Raw genomic sequence first — 18,140 nt, forward strand, 5'->3', positions numbered from 1 at the left:
TGTTTGTCGTTTATAGAATTACATTGAATTATCTTGAACGAAATTATTTTTTGAATAGGTTACACATAACCAATTGTTGTTGTACAACAAACCACATCACTTTTTAGCTTTCTGTACTCTTTAATTAAATGGAACCTATATGTGTGTGTTAAAACTACCAGTTGTATCACGGAGTGTATATTGTTAGGAGATGAATCGAGTATTTGACCCTTACTGTAGTAAATTCAATCTTATGCAAAAACTATTCATCCGATTTTATTGGTTTATACGTTATCTTGTTGCTTATTAATTCCTCTTTCAAAAAATATACGTTTTAGTATATTCCCGTTGTTCTTAATGGATTTATAGCGAGATAAACTCAAGAAATACACATTTTATGTTTTACCACCGCGCGTTTTACCGTGTTGTGGCTATCGATCTTGTACAATTAGCGTACAGCGAAGCGCCGAGGTTATACATTTTGATGTACCCACTCACGTCTTTTGTTAAATTATAGTTTCATTTCTCGACCGATTTTGACAAATTATATATCATTAGAAAGCTTACGTTACGTAGTAAAAAGATATATAAATATATATTAAGTTTTTCTTCTGATTTCGACAGCCCGGCGAGTTATAACTTTAACTTTTGCAAATATCATACCGTTTTGGAGTTTTAGAATCTAGATTTACGGTTGACATGTTCGTACCTAATACCAATTTGTAGCGTTTATATATGGAGTTCAGTTTAAAAAATTTCATCATGCTTAGGAGAATAGAATTCTGTATACGATAGAAAAAAAATGTTTAAAAACGAAAGTAATTAAGGAATGAAGGCGGAAGAAAGTAGCGCGCGTTCCTTACGCACTGAACTGATGCTACGGTCTTGGCGATTACGCTTTTGTTTAGAAACCGGCCATCGAATTTCCTTTGCCATGATTATTATATTTTTTATGAAATATATTGTAGTATTTTGTTCACGGAACATATCAATAAAGCTTATTATAAATAAATCTTAACAAATTAACGATTTCAGCTCTTGTTTATAACACAGAAAGGGTGTTAAATTTATGATGAAACAGCGTATATAGCGGACCCTCTTGATATTTTGCGGCTTTGCATGCATACTTGAAATAAAATGGGTGTCAAAACATTTATCGTTTGCTGTTAATTATCAACGAGGGAATTATGTATAATTATATATAATGTTATTTACCTTAAATTATCAGTTTATTAAAGATTCTTGAAAATCACGGTCGGTGTTACGCGGGTCATTACGTATTTTGACATCAGGGAATCATGTCCAACTATTCAAAATCAGATTTTTCTTCACTGGGGCGATGACGGCTTAGATTTAGACAGGCAGACAGATAGTTTATTCAGACTTATACAACAGTACATCGTCTTCAACTCAAATATATAAATTATTTTTAGACGAATTGTTAGGTGATTACACATATAGCAGTGATGATTCTGAGAATGTTGCCATGTTTCTTATCCGTGCAATCTAGAGTCCGTGGTTTGAGCTTTTTTATCGCGGTGTTCAATAAAAGATATCTCAATAATCTTGTTTATTGATAGATCTGTGGTTTTATTGCCCCTGTGTTCAGCACAAACCAATTATCTCGTTATGATCAGATACTGTGCCGACCAATACTAAATAACACTATGGTGTCATACGCCACAGCAGGGACCTATACTTGTGATCATGGAGTCTAAGTGCAAGACTTAAAAAAGTATGTTGTTTCGCTTGCGGTTGTTAAAGCCAAAACGGGGCTTCCCAGCTGGCACAGCTGCTGATATTCGGATCTGAATACTTAAACTTATTCAGACCTTATTCTTAACCGTTGCGCGTTATACGATATCGGATTTTAGGCGGGAATACAACTCAGTGAAACTATTCAATTTTTTATACAACATTAAGCATATTAACAGTTATTGAAATTAACAATATCAGCGACATCTTTTTAAAGACTAAACACCTTTTCAAGTATCGAATTTAAAATGTCAATTAAATATATTAATACCAAAAAAGGTTTCATTTAATATTGTTCACATTAAACCTTTAAATGAAAGTGTCGCTTTAACTATTTTCCGTGTCTATTAAGCCGCGAATCGTTTGCTAAAAACAGTTAACAAAAAGGGCTACACGTTCTAATTCTTAATGAAATACAAAAATAAGTATAACATAATTAATAACGTCCATAAACACACACGGCAAGATCAAAGTTTTAATGGAAAACTAATATGACATTCCACGTAAATTATTATTTTCGTCTAAATCGAATACTATATATAGAGAAACAATGTATTTATAACCGACCAATGAGGTAACATTATGCAACTTTCAATTTACACAATGCTATATGACAACAATATGGAATTTTAACAGTGGTAGTGTTTTAAGGTCTGGACTATCATTACTTGTAAGTTTGTATAAACATTTTTCTAATGCAATTAGTAAAATAATGTTTATATTTTATGTTTAATAATATATTGCATGATTATTCTGTGCTGTTATATGAATTTGATGCCGTTAAAGCTTCCGACATGAATTCATGTCGGAACGATGCTATTGCAAAATAACGTTAAACGATATGAGGTCGATGTAAATCGACCTCATATTTATAGGAGTAGTTCTATAACTATATTGATCAATCAATGGATTCGGATGAAGTTAACATGTATTGTTATGCAACTAATTTGCAATGTTAATGCCTTACCAATATGCCGAAACAACGGCTGCAATTTTCAGTGATTTTGACAGAAAAGACTCCATTTTCGTCTTGGTTTTTGGAACGTCACCAGCGAAATCGAGTGACAACTTGCCGGTATGTCGTAAAAAGGAAAAGCTGTTTACTGTTTCTATTTAACAATATGTGTACGACCAAAAAATAATTATCATACAGCTCTGTGCACATTATAACACAGATTTTGTCTAAATCCATAAAATATATTTTGCAACAAAAACATAATTTACGGTAAGGGATACAAAATAAACGAAAATAAATATCGTGTTTAAATAAAGGATATATTGTAATGACAATCAATGAAATAAAATGTTTTTTTTATCAATCAAAGCCGAATTTGCAATTTAAGCAGGTAGAATAATACGATTTAAAATATATCTCAAAAATCTATTTATATTTAATTTCGTCTAAATTTCGTTTCCAACATTGCAGCCGACACGTCCGCAGTCTTTTACTAAAAATGGTAAAATACCCATAGTGTATTTGTAATATGGAGCGAATAGTGGCACAGAAAAGATAAAAATCATTCGCACTAAATCATTTCCATAAAATATTTCACTCGAACCTATATATTATCAGGTTAAATTATTTTGCAACATGTTTTCGTGATATAGGTTGCAAAACAATAATAGTGTGACGAATATGGTTAGATTACACTAAATCTAATTCTCATTGGATTTTTTATTAAACGGCCAGCTTTAAAGTTTGCAAATTTGGCCTTTTGCCAATACTAGGCATCTTCTGTAATATTTGCAAGACGAAACTGCTGTATACTTGGTCTGTTTCTAAGATATTTAATAATATGATTATAGGTGCTACCTAATTTACGGGCAAAAGCTTTTTAAGTTTTGCTGATAACCATGTATTTTTAATAAATATATGGACATGATTGTGTTCAAAATATAATTCATAAATAAACCATTTAAAAAAAAAAATAAAATATACCAAGACCAGGAGCAATCAACAGAACAGTTCTTCCCTCAATATCTGCTGCAGACAAATACCAAAAATGCACCGCTCGCGACCGGAATTAGGGAATACACACCAGATGCTGGATTTCTGTATTGTTATTTTCGCAGTGGTGACCTCCCTTTAAATTTAAGACCTCTAAACAATGCTGGGGTTAATGATTTTAACTAAAACGGCTTTTTAAATATATATTTTTTTATTAATTTATGAGGATAATAATAAAAATAAGGTGCATAATTGAACGAATAAAATAAATTCGAGACTAATCTTATTCGATTAATTGCATTGGGATTTAGGCAATACATTTTAGAAGGGTTATATTTCTGAAATTATGTTTGGAGAAAGTGAACGCGAAATTTAGTATAGCAGTCTTTGGTATTTGGCTTATTCCCGTAACGGTGTTAGGCCGGGAAACAGGAAAACAGGAAGAAAAAAACAAAATAGCATTTGGCGTTGAAAAAACATGTAATACAATAACATAGAGTACGATTCGCTACACAATAATCACTGCCGTGACATATTTCTTGAGGAATGCATCTACGTGTCATGTAGCTTTGTCAAAGTGCCTATCTTGCTCCAGCGGTCTTTGATTTTCCATCGCGAAAATAGATGACGGCAGGAATTATTTGACTTGATAGCCTATAAGGTAATGTCTCTCTGTATTTCAGAAAATTGATAAAAATAAACGTTCAACGCCCGCTTTGCGGGCTTTTGCCCGTAATATATGCATATTATCAAGCTTGATCCATTATTGCCCTTATTCTTCATTTCGCTTAAGGTGTTGCAAAATCTTAAACACAAATCAAAACTGAAATGGACTTTTGCAGGAAGAAAGACTACTAAATGGCCTTTGAATTATTGCGTAAATTTCTTACTTCCCAACAGAGTTATAGCATGTGGCAGCGAAAAATGTTCAATCTCGATTTAGAAACGAGACGGAAGTCAACAAAGTCGTATATATACATGTCAGCAAAACATACCGAAATGTTTGACAAATAGTAGCTCCGATTACGACTCAATCAATGCGTTTTAAAGAACAGGTCATGAAGATTCTGTGTGCAAACAATCGTCTAGAAATGGTAATGATGCGGTAATGGTTACTTGACTATAATTCCTTCTAAAGGGATCTTTTCACGTTTTGGTAAATTGACAAAATTGATAAAAGTTGTTCAGATTCGCAAATGTTCATTTTAAGTATGATATTTGTGAGTAAACAGTTATACTGAACAGGTTCCATGGTCTAATATAGCCATTATATGCATCTTTTGACGATTTAAAAACCTGAAAATTATAAAGCGTTGCAACGCAAAACGATTGAAGAATTTGGAGAGTTGTTTAATTTTGTGAAACTACGAAGATTCCTTATATAAAGTATAAAATACCTCAATCATGCATACTTGGCAGACTGGCCGAGCGGACTTATTGGTTCTTACTCCAGGACTCCGGGGGTCACTGGTTCGAGCCCTGCTGCGGGATACTTTTTTTTTCTTTTTTACATTTTATTCTTGATTTTTTACTGAAGCTTTTTAGATCCAATGTTTACATTTATCAATATATAGCATTTATTTACGAACTTCAAAACATTCCAAAATCTGTGAAAAGGCCCCTTTAAGTCAAATCAGCCTTGAGTAGTGAGTACTACCTTTTTTAGCTCATCTATTTTTTATAAAGAAATAATGAGCTATTGTCATCACCTTGGCGTCGGCGTTGGCGTTGGCGTCGGCGTCCGGTTAAGTTTTGCGTTTAGGTCCACTTTTCTCAGAAAGTATCAATGCTATTGCATTCAAACTTGGTACACTTACTTACTATCATGAGGGGACTGGGCAGGCAAAGTAAGATAACTCTGGCGTGCATTTTGACAGAATAATGTGCCCTTTTTATACTTAGAAAATTGAAAATTTTGGTTAAGTTTTGCGTTAAGGTCCACTTTTCTCAGAAAGTATCAATGCTATTGCATTCAAACTTGGTACACTTACTTACTATCATGAGGGGACTGGGCAGGCAAAGTTAGATAACTCTGGCGTGCATTTTGACAGAATTATGTGCCCTTTTTATACTTAGAAAATTGAAAATTTTGGTTAAGTTTTGCGTTTAGGTCCACTTTTCTCAGAAAGTATCAATGCTATTGCATTCAAACTTGGTACACTTACTTACTATCATGAGGGGACTGGGCCGGCAAAGTTAGATAACTCTGGCGTTCATTTTGACAGAATTATGTGCCCTTTTTATACTTAGAAAATTGAAAATTTTGGTTTTGTGTTTAGGTCCATTTTATTCCGTAAGTATAAAAGCTATTGCTTTCATACTTGCAACACTTACTAACTATCATAAGGGGACTCTGCAGGCAAAGTAATGTAACTCTGACTGGCATTTTGACAGAATTATGTGCCCTTTTTATACTTAGAAAATTGAAAATTTGGTTAAGTTTTGTGTTTAGGTCCACTTTATTCCTACAGTATCAAAGCTATTGCTTTCATACTTGCAACACTTATTAACTATCATAATGGGACCGTGCAGGCAAAGTTATGTAACTCTGACTGGCATTTGGACGGAATTATGGGCCCTTTTTACTTAGAAAATTGAAAATTTGGTTAAGATTTGTGTTTTGGTCCACTTTACCCCTAAAGTATCATAGACATTGCTTTCATACTTGGAACACTCACAAACTATCATAAGGGTACAGTAAAAGGACAAGTTGCATAACTCTGGTTGTCATTGTTACGGAATTATGGCCCTTTTTTGACTTAGTAACTTTGAATATATGGTTAAATTTTGTGTTTCGATCCACTTTACTTCTTAAGTATCTAGGCTATTGCTTTCAAACTTCAAATACTTTCATGCTATCATGAGGTTACTGTACCTGGCAAGTTGAATTTTACCTTGACCTTTGAATGACCTTGACTCTTAAGGTCAAATTATTAAATTTTCCTAAAATTGCCATAACTTCTTTATTTATGATTAGATTTGATTGATACTTTGACAAAACTACTCTTACCTGACATACCACAATAGACTCCACCCAAACCATCCCCAATGCCCTCCCCCCTCCCCCCCCTCGCCCCCTCACCCCCCAATTTTTTTTTTTTAAGATCATCTCACAAATGACCACCACACCCTCACACTATACCCCCCACCCCACCCCACCCCCCCCAATTTTTATTTTTATTTTTTTTAATTTTTTTATTTACCATCGCACCCAAAAACTCCCCTTTTTTTTTCGCTTTTTTGGAAAATAATGTAATAAATGTCCACAACCCCACACTATACACCCCTCTTCACTCCACCCCTCCCTCCTTTGTGATTGAAAATGAGAGTCCCTTCACCTTTAAAAAGAAAATAGATGAGCGGTCTGCACCCGCAAGGCGGTGCTCTTGTTTTTAACTTGCCGTCAAATATACTGTCTACTTTGCAATGAAATCAATGGACCTGTGTCTTAATATTTCCAGTTTAATAACACACATATTTTTCTGCATTTTAACATTTAAATCATTTCGCATCTAAACCAGTCAAGCCACTGATTGTGCACTTCAGTGTAGTAATTGATGTTACATCAACACTGTTAAATTTGTCAAGAGAACATGTACTGCAGGAATTAAGTAATGGTTTTGAAGGGAACTGGCAATGTGACATAATAACTGACATTACTGACATTTTAAATAGTTATTGAACAAATTAAAGATAACTTAAGTCGACTTTATTTTTATGAAGTGCATTTGTTAATGTTTATTATAGCAACATAAGTATATGTGAAGGACATAGTTAAATCACAGAAATGCAATAATCTCTTAGAACCTATGTAGACCTTTATGAAACAATACCAGTATGTTCATGAACAGTTCCAAAATGAGATACTGTGCCAGTGTGTGGTTGAGAAACAAATGGAGTTTCCAGTTTGTGTTGTCTACATGTATTAACAGTCATCAACTCAATAGCTTGAACTCACGGGGACCACCAACAAAAGTTTGAGCCATCCGAAAATTAAGCCAACTAATTTCTTATATACATGTGTTTACTAACAAGAATCTGCAAAAGATTTGCATTTCCAATTGAAGAGTATTCATACTGCCTAAACTCGGTACTACTCATTACTACTTTCTGCAGTCACGTAGTCTTTGAAACTCAATAAAGGTACGCAACTCCATTTCATTGCTTATATTGATTTATTTCTGTTGATTTAATTATATCATAACGTTTTCCAATGTCCGTACAATATTGTGAACTACAAGATATATTCCGCGTAACGGCACAAGCTCACCACTACAAAACAAATTGTGAGCCTTCTATGTCCGGCTGTGTGCGTAGTTCTGTCTTGTTACTAAAGTCAAAATACAGATGTAAATAATGAAACAGTTGATTGTAACATGTGCAAATTCTGACGGTCTGTGTGCAAAGTCACATGTCTAACAATTGCAGCGTAAATATGACGTATGCAACGGACAAATAACAAAAACATACGTAATTGACCGATGTTTTGATCTTTTAATACCTGAGGCAATGAAATGCTATAGGCGAAACTGCTTTTTGAAGATTGTATGTTGATAAAAAATTTAAGTATTGTATTTATTCAATGATGCCGCTAATAGTCGTTACATTTCACTGCTTTTTAATTAATAAGAGCCAAATATATACTTACTAATATTAATTACTTTGTTAATTAATCAATATTTTCAAACAGTTACACATACAATCAAACAAATATCATATTATAAATTATAACAGAACGTGTATACATAGCACATTTACAAGCACATGTGAGGAACAGCACTCAGATAAAAAACATGCATAAGCAACATATACAAATTGCTTAAATATTAAACAGAACTACATGTATTTATGTATACTATTTTTTAAAAGAATAAAATGATGTCAGTCTGTTTTGTGTTGAGTTTGTTTGATTAAAAATAATGCATACATTCTTCTTTGTATATATGAAAATTATTTTGAAAATCATAATTTTACCCAATAAAACAAAATTAAAAAACAACAACATAATATAAGTTAAGAACAGTAACATTCCAACCAGGAAAACCATTTCACATATTTATTTATTTTTGGAAAAGTTTGCAAATGCTGAATAGCCCATAAACAGCCTGTTCTATTTTGCTACCAATTAAAGCATCTGGGGAAATAACATGTTTATTTTGTTGAAGTGTAGTTATTATTTTATATTGTCCTCAATATAACAGTATTGTAAATAAATACATTGAATATAATAACATTGAAACAGAAAGAAACACAATCCTATATGAACAACTTCTTCAAAAAGCAATATCACTTAATTTGTTTAAAAAAAATCAGACCATACATAATAATTGGTGGAATTGCTGTGTAGTGTTACTGCACGATTTATGTGACTATGCAATAAGGATCTACTTGGTGTCATCTGCAAACATTTGATTTATGTGACTATGCAATAAGGATCTACTTGGTGTCATCTGCAAACATTTGATTTATGTGACTATGCAATAAGGATCTACTTGGTGTCATCTGCAAACATTTGATTTATGTGACTATGCAATAAGGATCTACTTGGTGTCATCTGCAAACATTTGAGCCTCGCTCTGGGAAACAGACTTAAATGCATGTGTAAAAATGTCGTCCCAGATTAGACTGTGCATTCCGGGAAGACACTTTCTGTTTAAACACAATTTTTGCTAAGAAGAGACTTATTTGCAATGAAATATTCCATCAAAGTGGAAAGTGTCCTACCTTATTGGCTTGTGAAGACTGCACAGGCTGATCTGGAATGACACTTTACAGACATGCATTATGCATGTTTTTAATAGAGGGAGTCTCATTTGTCTTACCAAAATATATCAATGTTGTTTGTGTTGTCTTGTAGATTCCCAAGCTGTTCCAGTGGTTGCTGGCAGGCGTGACATTCATTGTGTTGTGGATTGCCCTGGTACTCGGCTATAGAGAACAGGATGGGACCAGCACCTCCACACCAACTGTGGTTCTGTTTGTAAGTCAATAACACTATTCTAACCCATCATTTTCAGGAAAATGTCACACATAGCAGGACAATGTCAGACATTGGAGGACTAAAGTCAGCGCTCTTTCCTATGAGATACTACCAAAGAAAAATAAGGGAAACAAACAAATCCAATTGTTAAGTTAATTTTTTGCTTAAATGTATGATTTAAAAACAATAAATATCTTGACATAATGCCTATTTTCAATCTTTGCTATTTATTAGTAAGGTAAATGTGATGTATATTTATTTCCATGTATATCATTATGGAAGAACAAAGTGACGCATCTGAAACATCAAAGAAAAGAGTTACAAAAACTTTTACTGTAAAAGTAGTTTATTGGAGTTTAAAGTAATTTATTATCAAATAAGTTAAAGAACAACAGGTGATATGTCCAATATATCTTCGACAGTTATCATGGTGCATACATTTTTAATTCTTTTCACAATCATAGCTGCCATTTCTTGTTGTCATGGAATTTGTGACAACAATTTCAGTAGCAATTCTGTGGTTAAATGTCAAGTTCAAGTCAGATATGATTTTAACTAACAAAATTAGGGAGAAAAACATATTTGATGGTCAACGTAGCTCTATTATACTTTTTATGAGTTCGAATTGCTTCTTGTCATTGACATGTGTTATTTCTTCTATTTTCAGCTTCCATTATATGTGATAATTACTTTTGGGGTAAGTGTTCCATATAAATATTTTGGACATCTACAATACAAGCGCAAAGCAACAAAATAAACTTCGATTTTTCACTCTCACAACCTAGAAAATGACTAGAATTGGTGCATTTTTTTCAGGACTAAAATGTGTGTGGGAATGCATTTCCATTCAATTTATTGCGTATAGACACTCAGTGACACAAAAATCAGACAGTGCAAAAAAGACAATATAAAATCTACATGTATATTACTCTCTCTTAAAAGTGGGGACATAAAAAATTGCATTCAAAATCTCATTTTACAGCAGAGATTCCAAATCTGACCTGTAAATGAGCCCCATATTTACTGCCAGTGCTAGGTTACCTTTTCCCATTTGATCATTCTTAAGTATTGGTCTTGTAATGCTGCTACTGCTTCTGCTACTGCTACTGCTACTACTACTACAACTACTACTACTACTACTACTACTACTACTACTACTACTACTACTTCTACTACTACTACTACTACTTCTACTACTACTACTACCACTACTACTACTACTACTACTACTACTACTACTACTACTACTACTACTACTACTACTACTACTTCTACTACTACTACTAGTTCTACTACTACTAGTACTACTACTACCACCACCACCACCACCACCACCACCACACCAACGTCTACTATTACTACTTCTACTACTACTGCCACTACTACTACTACTTTTAACCACTACTACTACTACTAATACTACTACTACCACTACTACTACTACTACTACTACTACTACTACTACTACTACTACTACTACTACTACTACTACTACTACTACTACTACTACTACTACTACTTCTACTACTACTACTTCTACTACTACTACTACTACTACTACTACTACTACTACTACTACTACTACTACTACTACTACAACTACTATTACTACTACTACTACTACTACTACTACTACTACTACTACTACCACTACTACTACTACTACTACTACACCACCACCACCTCCACCACCATTCACAGTGACAAAAAACGTATTCACACAATGGCTGCTACTACAACTTATAGCCCATATAGGGGGGCATGCATGTTTTACAAACAGCCCTTGTTTCTATGGGATTTTAACCACAACTGTTCATGTTTATCTCCGACACATATTTTTAGGTCACCTGTCATGAAGTGACACGGTGAGCTTATGTGATCGTGTGATGTCCGGCGACCGTTGTGCGTGCCTGCGTTTGTCCGTGCGTCCGTCCGTCAACAATTTGTTTGTGTAGACAGTAGAGGTCACAGTTTGCATCCAATCTTGATGAAATTTGGTCAACATGTTTATCTTGATGAAATCCGGTTTGGGATTGTATTTGGGTCATCTGGGGTCAAAAACAAGGTCACTAGGTCAAATAATAGAACAACCTTCTGTAGACAATAGAGGTCACAGTTTTCATCCAATCTTTATGAAATTTGGTCAGAATGTTTATCTTGATGAAATCTGGGTTGGGATTTTATTTGGGTCATCTGGGGTCAAAAACTAGGTCACTAGGTCAAATAATAGAAAAACCTTGTGTAGACATTAGAGATCACAGTTTTCATACAACCTTTATGAAATTTGGTCAGAATTCTTGATGAAATCTGGGTGGGATTGTATTTGGGTCATCTGGGGTAAAAATCTAGGTCAAATAAATAGAAAAACCTTGTGTTGACAATAGAGGTCACAGTTTTCATCCAATATTTATGAACTGTGGTCAGAATGTTTATCTTGATGAAATCTGGATTGGGATTGTATTTGGGTCATCTAGAGTCAGGAACTAGGTCACTAGGTCAAATCATAGAAAAACATTGTGTAGACAATAGAGGTCATAGTTTTCATCTGATCTTAATGAGTCAGGTGAGCGATTCAGGGCCATCATGGCCCTCTTGTTTAGTTTGACATATTATAATTAAAGTAGATACTTGCATATATAATAGCATCATTTAAATTGATTTTACTACAAAATTGGATTTTTCTTTGATTTTTTTTTAAATACTCATAAAATAAAACTGTGTGCATGTGGTGCATGAACACAGTTTAAAAATACAGTAAAAAGGATAAAAATACAATCACTGTTAATGAAAAAGTCATGGAAAATTGCTTATTAAGCTTGAAGTATAGATAAAATATTACAAAAATAAATTTAGATCATGAAATAAAAAGTTTTGTTTGAGAAAATCACCAAAATGATTTTCATTCCCAGTTATGTCTTATTCCAAATTCACATAATACATTGTTTAGTGTATATTTGACATAATAAGCTTTGTTCTGGGAAAACTGGACTTGAATGCATATGCGTAAAGGGTCATCCTAGACTAGCCTGTGCAACGAGCACAGGCTTATCTGCGACAACACTGTCTGCCTAGAATGTATCATCTTTCAGAAGAGACTTTCTTTCAACAAAAAACATATAAAAAGAAACTGTTGTCCATGATGAGCCTGTGAGAACTGTTCAGTCTTATCTGGGATGGTACATTATGCAAATGCATTAACCCTTTGCATGCTGGGAAATTTTTCGTCTGCTAAAATGTCGTCTGCTGAATTTCTAAAATTAGCATTTTCTTCGATTTTTCTCAAAGAATACTGTAAGAACAGCAAACTGTTTGCAAAGGCCTTCAAAATTCGGTTCCAGCACTGAAAGGGTTAAACCCAGTTTTTCCAGACTGAGACTCGAATAATTGTTCATTTCTTTGTTACATTACAGTTATTTTCCGTGGCTGTGATAGGATACAGAGTTGCGACCTTTAATGACTGCATTGAGGCTGCTAAAGAATTACAAACAGTAAGTAGTCAAGCAAAGAACTCTTTGATTAAATTAAATGATGGCTCTACTAATAACACACCTGCAAATGAAGAAGAGGGAGTATATTAATTGTATGTTGGAGTTAAAGTTATGGTTACCGGTAGTTGCCAATTTGTTTGGCTTGGACAGATTTCTTGCAAAATTTCAGTTGTATTTACAGTAATTAAAACATGTAGAAATGAGTTGAAATTTAACGCTGTTAACTTCAAATCATTATCAGTGATCACTTTTAACTTTCTTCTTGACATGCAAAAAAGGTCATTTTAATTTTAACTATTTGACAAATTAAATAATTTAATGGATTTAATTAAAGTACATGTGAATGAATAAACAGATGATAAAAGATCAAAGGCTTTGATATACACACTTGACAAGTCTGATAATGGTTCTATTAAATATTAAAATATTCATGTCCTTTTTATTAAATTTTTCCAGTTTGCTCTTTGATCAATTTTTTAAATTTATTTCAGGAAATCGAGGAAGCAAAAGCAGATTTAAAGTCAAAAGGATTTAAGTTTGACTGAATGCTTTCAGTACACATTTACACTTTTGTATATATATATATATATATATATATATGTCTGGAACTTGGCAGGTTTCAAAATGATTTCAATGCAATACCAGCAGATAGACACTGATAGCAATTAAACTTGATGTTTAGCAATTAAACTTGATGTTTTTAAGTCCAGTACTCGAGATCTGTGCACAGGATTAAGGAATTATTCAAGTCATGCTCTTGGATAACGGGGATTATTGCATGTGTGTAAAGTGTCATCCCAGATTTGCTTATCCAGTCTGCACATGCTAATCAGGGAGGACACTATACACTTTCATGGATTTTTTTGTGTGTACAGGAAGTCTCTTCTCAGCGTGAATCCTGTTTAGGCAGAAAGTGTCGTCCCTGATAAGTCTGTGCAGACTCCCTAATCTTGGAACACACTTTACATACATATATCAAGACTGTTTGTTTTCCCCAGAGCTTTAGACTTAATTGTTATTTAAATGTTAAGTCAGGATCTTTATAAAAAGGGGGACAAGTTTTAATGTGCATTGTGAACTGCCTGGATAAATGTGTTAAAAGTACTTTGTAACCAAAACATTTTTGACCGATACTCGAGTGGACTGGTTTCTTAATAATTGTTATTTTACATGTTATCAAGTGCTATGTACATTGTTTTATCATTCTGTTAAAATGCCCTGTATATATTAACTTGAATGAAATCCCATATACATTTTCATTCATTTGAATCATTCATTTACAGTTTTTCCATATACAAATATATATGTATTCACATGATTTAGTTTTTATGTTTAACTGTGTAACAGTTAACATAAAGACCTCTATGTCTGTGTTTGTTTATTTTCAAGTTCATGAGGTTCTTTCCGAGCCAGAGGCTACATTCTGTGTAGACCTGGAGTGTGCCCCAGTACTCCTACCTAATTAAATAACTAGACTCACGAAAGTTGGTAGGAATTTTAAATTATAGCTGCAATGTACAGGTATTTGGTTGTTACTGAAAGATTGTTAATTTTGGTGTGGTATTGTGTTATGGGGGGGAAACAGGAGTCCCGGAAGGAAACCTTAGCTGTCCGGTATGGTCCAGTATAGTGACCACCATTCAAACTCACATGCTAGCCACTTCTTCGTCTTAATAGTAAATAAAGCTCATTGCAATGCATTCAAATAGTATGTGTTTTATTAGCTCAACTATTATATATGAAAGATATATAGTGGAGCTATCCTACTCACGTTGGCGTGAGCGTGCAAATGTTAAAGTTTGCGTACCACCTCACATATTTTCAATGTCCCTTGACATATTGCTTTCATATTTTGCAAACTTCTTTACCAACATGACCCCAATCTATAAATAAGAGCAGACAACTGTATCAAGCATTTTGTAAGAATAATGGCCCTTTTTCCATTTAGAATATGCATATTATTGATAAATCTATGTTAAAGTTTGCGTACCACCTCAAATATTTTCAATGTCCCTTGACATATTGCTTTTATATTTTGCAAACTTCTTTACCAACATGACCCCAATCTATGAACAAGAGCAGACAACTGTATTAAGCATTTTGTAAGAATTATGGCCCTTTTTATGCTCCCCCAAAAAAATTTGGGGGGGAGCATATAGTCGCTGCTTTGTCCGTCCGTCCATGTGTCCGTCCATCCGTCCGTGCACAACTTTTGTCCGGGCTATTTCTCAGCAACTAATGACCGGAATCCAATGAAACTTTATGGGAAGCTTCACTACCAAGAGGAGATGTGCATATTATCAGCGGGTTCTGGTCGGATGATTTTTCACCGAGTTGTGGCCCTTTCAAATTTTCCATTAACTGTACATATAGTGCAATTTTTGTCCGGGCTATTTCTCAGCAACTTATGACCGGAATTCAATTAAACTTTATGGGAAGCTTCACTACCAAGAGGAGATGTGCATATTATCAGCGGGTTCTGGTCGGATGATTTTTCACAGAGTTATGGCCCTTTGAAATTTTCCATTAACTGTACATATAGTGCAGTTCTTGTCCGGGCTATTTCTCAGCAACTAATGACCGGAATTCTATGAAACTTTATGGGAAGCTTCACTACCAAAAGGAGATGTGCATATTATCAGCAGGTTCACGTCGGATGATTTTTCACAGTTATAGCCCTTTGAAATTTTCCATTGTACATATAGTGCAATTCTTGTCCGAGCTATTTCTCAGCAACTTATTACCGGAATTTAATGAAACTTTATGGGAAGCTTCACTACCAAGAGGAGATGTGCATATTATCAGCCGGTTCTCGTCGGATGATTTTTCACAGAGTTATGGCCCTTTGAAATTTTCCATTGTACATATAGTGCAATTCTTGTCCGAGCTATTTCTAAGCAACATATTACAGGAATTCAAAGAAACTTTATGGGAAGCTTCACTACCAACAGGAGATGTGCATATTATCAGCTGGTAATGGTTGGATGATTTTTCACAGAGTTATTGCCCTTTGAAATTGTCTATAAACTGTACATATAGTGCAATTCTTGTCCGGGCTATTTCTTCCCAACTACTGACTGGAATACAATAAAGCTTTATGGGAAGCTTAACTACTTTGAGGAGATGCACATGTTATAAGTGGGTTTTGGTTAGATGATTTATTTAGAGAGTTATGGCCCTTTGAAATTTTGAAGTTGCTAAACCATCCGTCGTATTATTTTGTCCAAAGTTATGCCCCTCAAGACGTTTCCTTTTATCTGAATATATAGTGCAATATTGTGACAAAAAAACCTTTGGGGAGCATCACCCGACTCCGACGGTTTTTTGTTTGTCTTAGTAACTGAATATTTTGTTAAATTTTGTGTTTAGATCCACTTGACTTCTAAAGTATCAAAGCTATTGCTTTCAAACTTCAAATATTTTCTTACTATCATGAGGGTACTGTACCCCATAGCAAGTTCAATTTGACCATGACCTTACTCTCAAGGTCAAAAGAATAAATTTTAGTTAAATTGCCATAACTTCTTTATTTATGATCAGATTTTATTAATACTTTGACAAAACAAACCCCCCACTCCAATTTTTTATTTCTGAAAGATGGTCTCATAAATGACCACACCCCACATTATACCCCCCTCTCAACCCACCCCCTACCCAACCCAAAAATAAAATTTTTTTCTTTGAAACATTACATGGTTAAAAAAACAAAAATATTTATTTACTTTATTTTTGAAGGACCGTCCAACCATCCCACCCAAGCTATTTCTATCAAACTTGAAATAAAATCTTATTAGTTTGTTCTATGTCTTTACAAATGTTCAATAGATTGTGAAAATATACATGAACTATTACCTTGACTTTATTGAATAATTTGAACAATCTCCCCATGATGGCTTACGTTATACTGTCAAGCATTCGAATAGTCGAGCGCGCTGTCCTCTGACAGCTCATGTAAGCTGAACGGAACACATATCTGCTTATGGTGGAGTCCTTAAGTAATCAGTGTGTGCATGCATAAACATTTTGCTACAGAATTGTCCTCCTAAACCCATCCTTCATACAGACTTGTGTAGCAAAATAACTTTAAAATCTTCTCTAAAAAAACAAGGCGCAGATGCATTAAATATTGCTGGATATACAAAATGCAGGGCTTTTTTGGTGGGGGTGTAAGGAATGGACCTGGCTTTTCATTTTGGGGAAAATTATCGACAAAACTGAAAGACATTTCCCAAAGCTTGAAATTTGGGGAAATTTGCATCATTTTAAAGATATTCTCTTAGGGGAAGGGGCCTTCCTCTTGGGGGGAAGCAGCCAATATAAGGCCCTTGTTAAAGAAGAAAAAAAGCCATGAAATGTAATCTGTAAGAGAACGATACACAATAAAATACTAAAGTAAAATTAGGAAAACATCCAAAATCAAATCCAGGATCTCTTCATCAATAGAATAACACCTAACCCCCCAGTAACTGGCTTATTTGGGTTACTTTATGAAAGCAACAGTGTTTAAAATTTTAACTAAAACTAACTTTCAAAATTATGCCATTGTTTTGCGTTACAAACGCTTTATAATGTTCTAGATAAACGCTCATGACTACTAAGTAAAATAATTCCGAATTGCATACAACAGGGCTGGGTTTGACACGTCCATAGTGTTTGCTTTCTTTTGTGTGCACAGCATCTTGAAGGGGATAAATACAGTGATTTTGTTTTAGGTCCTTCTATGATAGGTCAAGGGTTTTTTACCATTTTGCCTAGCAACTTCTCTCTCAATCTGCAACGAGTCTCTTTTAGACATTAGGAATATGTACTGTCTAACCTGACCCAGTGGTCACCTGTTGTAAGGGGTAAATATAGATTTCCCATAGAAAATCTTTAATTGTTGCATCAGAGTGTAAAATTCATCTGCTGCATGCAGCCAGAATACTACATTTAAAAATAAAATTTTCACCTGCAATAAAGCAAATGCAAAGTAGTCATTCAGATGAGCAAA

The 18,140-nt window shown here is 34.1% G+C and overlaps 2 protein-coding genes across 3 annotated transcripts in view; one reads left to right on the plus strand and one right to left on the minus strand.

The window, feature by feature from the left end:
• The window catches only part of LOC127855077 (GDP-fucose transporter 1-like), a 41,565-nt gene extending 38,720 nt beyond the window's left edge, over nucleotides 1-2,845 (minus strand). For both annotated transcript variants that reach the window (XM_052390432.1, XM_052390431.1), the window contains exon 1: nucleotides 2,702-2,845. In XM_052390432.1, the coding sequence (XP_052246392.1) occupies nucleotides 2,702-2,757 (56 nt within the window). In that variant the 5' untranslated portion in view covers nucleotides 2,758-2,845. The remainder of the gene's footprint in view (nucleotides 1-2,701) is intronic.
• A 224-nt stretch (nucleotides 2,846-3,069) lies between these two features.
• On the plus strand, nucleotides 3,070-14,850 carry LOC127855086 (dolichol-phosphate mannosyltransferase subunit 3-like). Its single transcript, XM_052390443.1, has 5 exons — nucleotides 3,070-3,191; nucleotides 9,540-9,662; nucleotides 10,330-10,359; nucleotides 13,073-13,150; nucleotides 13,642-14,850. Exons 1-5 carry the CDS (start codon nucleotides 3,189-3,191, stop codon nucleotides 13,693-13,695), a joined length of 288 nt encoding a protein of 95 aa, XP_052246403.1. The 5' UTR covers nucleotides 3,070-3,188; the 3' UTR covers nucleotides 13,696-14,850.
• The last annotated feature ends 3,290 nt before the right edge of the window (nucleotides 14,851-18,140 follow it).

The sequence above is a fragment of the Dreissena polymorpha genome, chromosome 13, assembly GCF_020536995.1.
Source record: "Dreissena polymorpha isolate Duluth1 chromosome 13, UMN_Dpol_1.0, whole genome shotgun sequence".
Taxonomy (NCBI): domain Eukaryota; kingdom Metazoa; phylum Mollusca; class Bivalvia; order Myida; family Dreissenidae; genus Dreissena; species Dreissena polymorpha.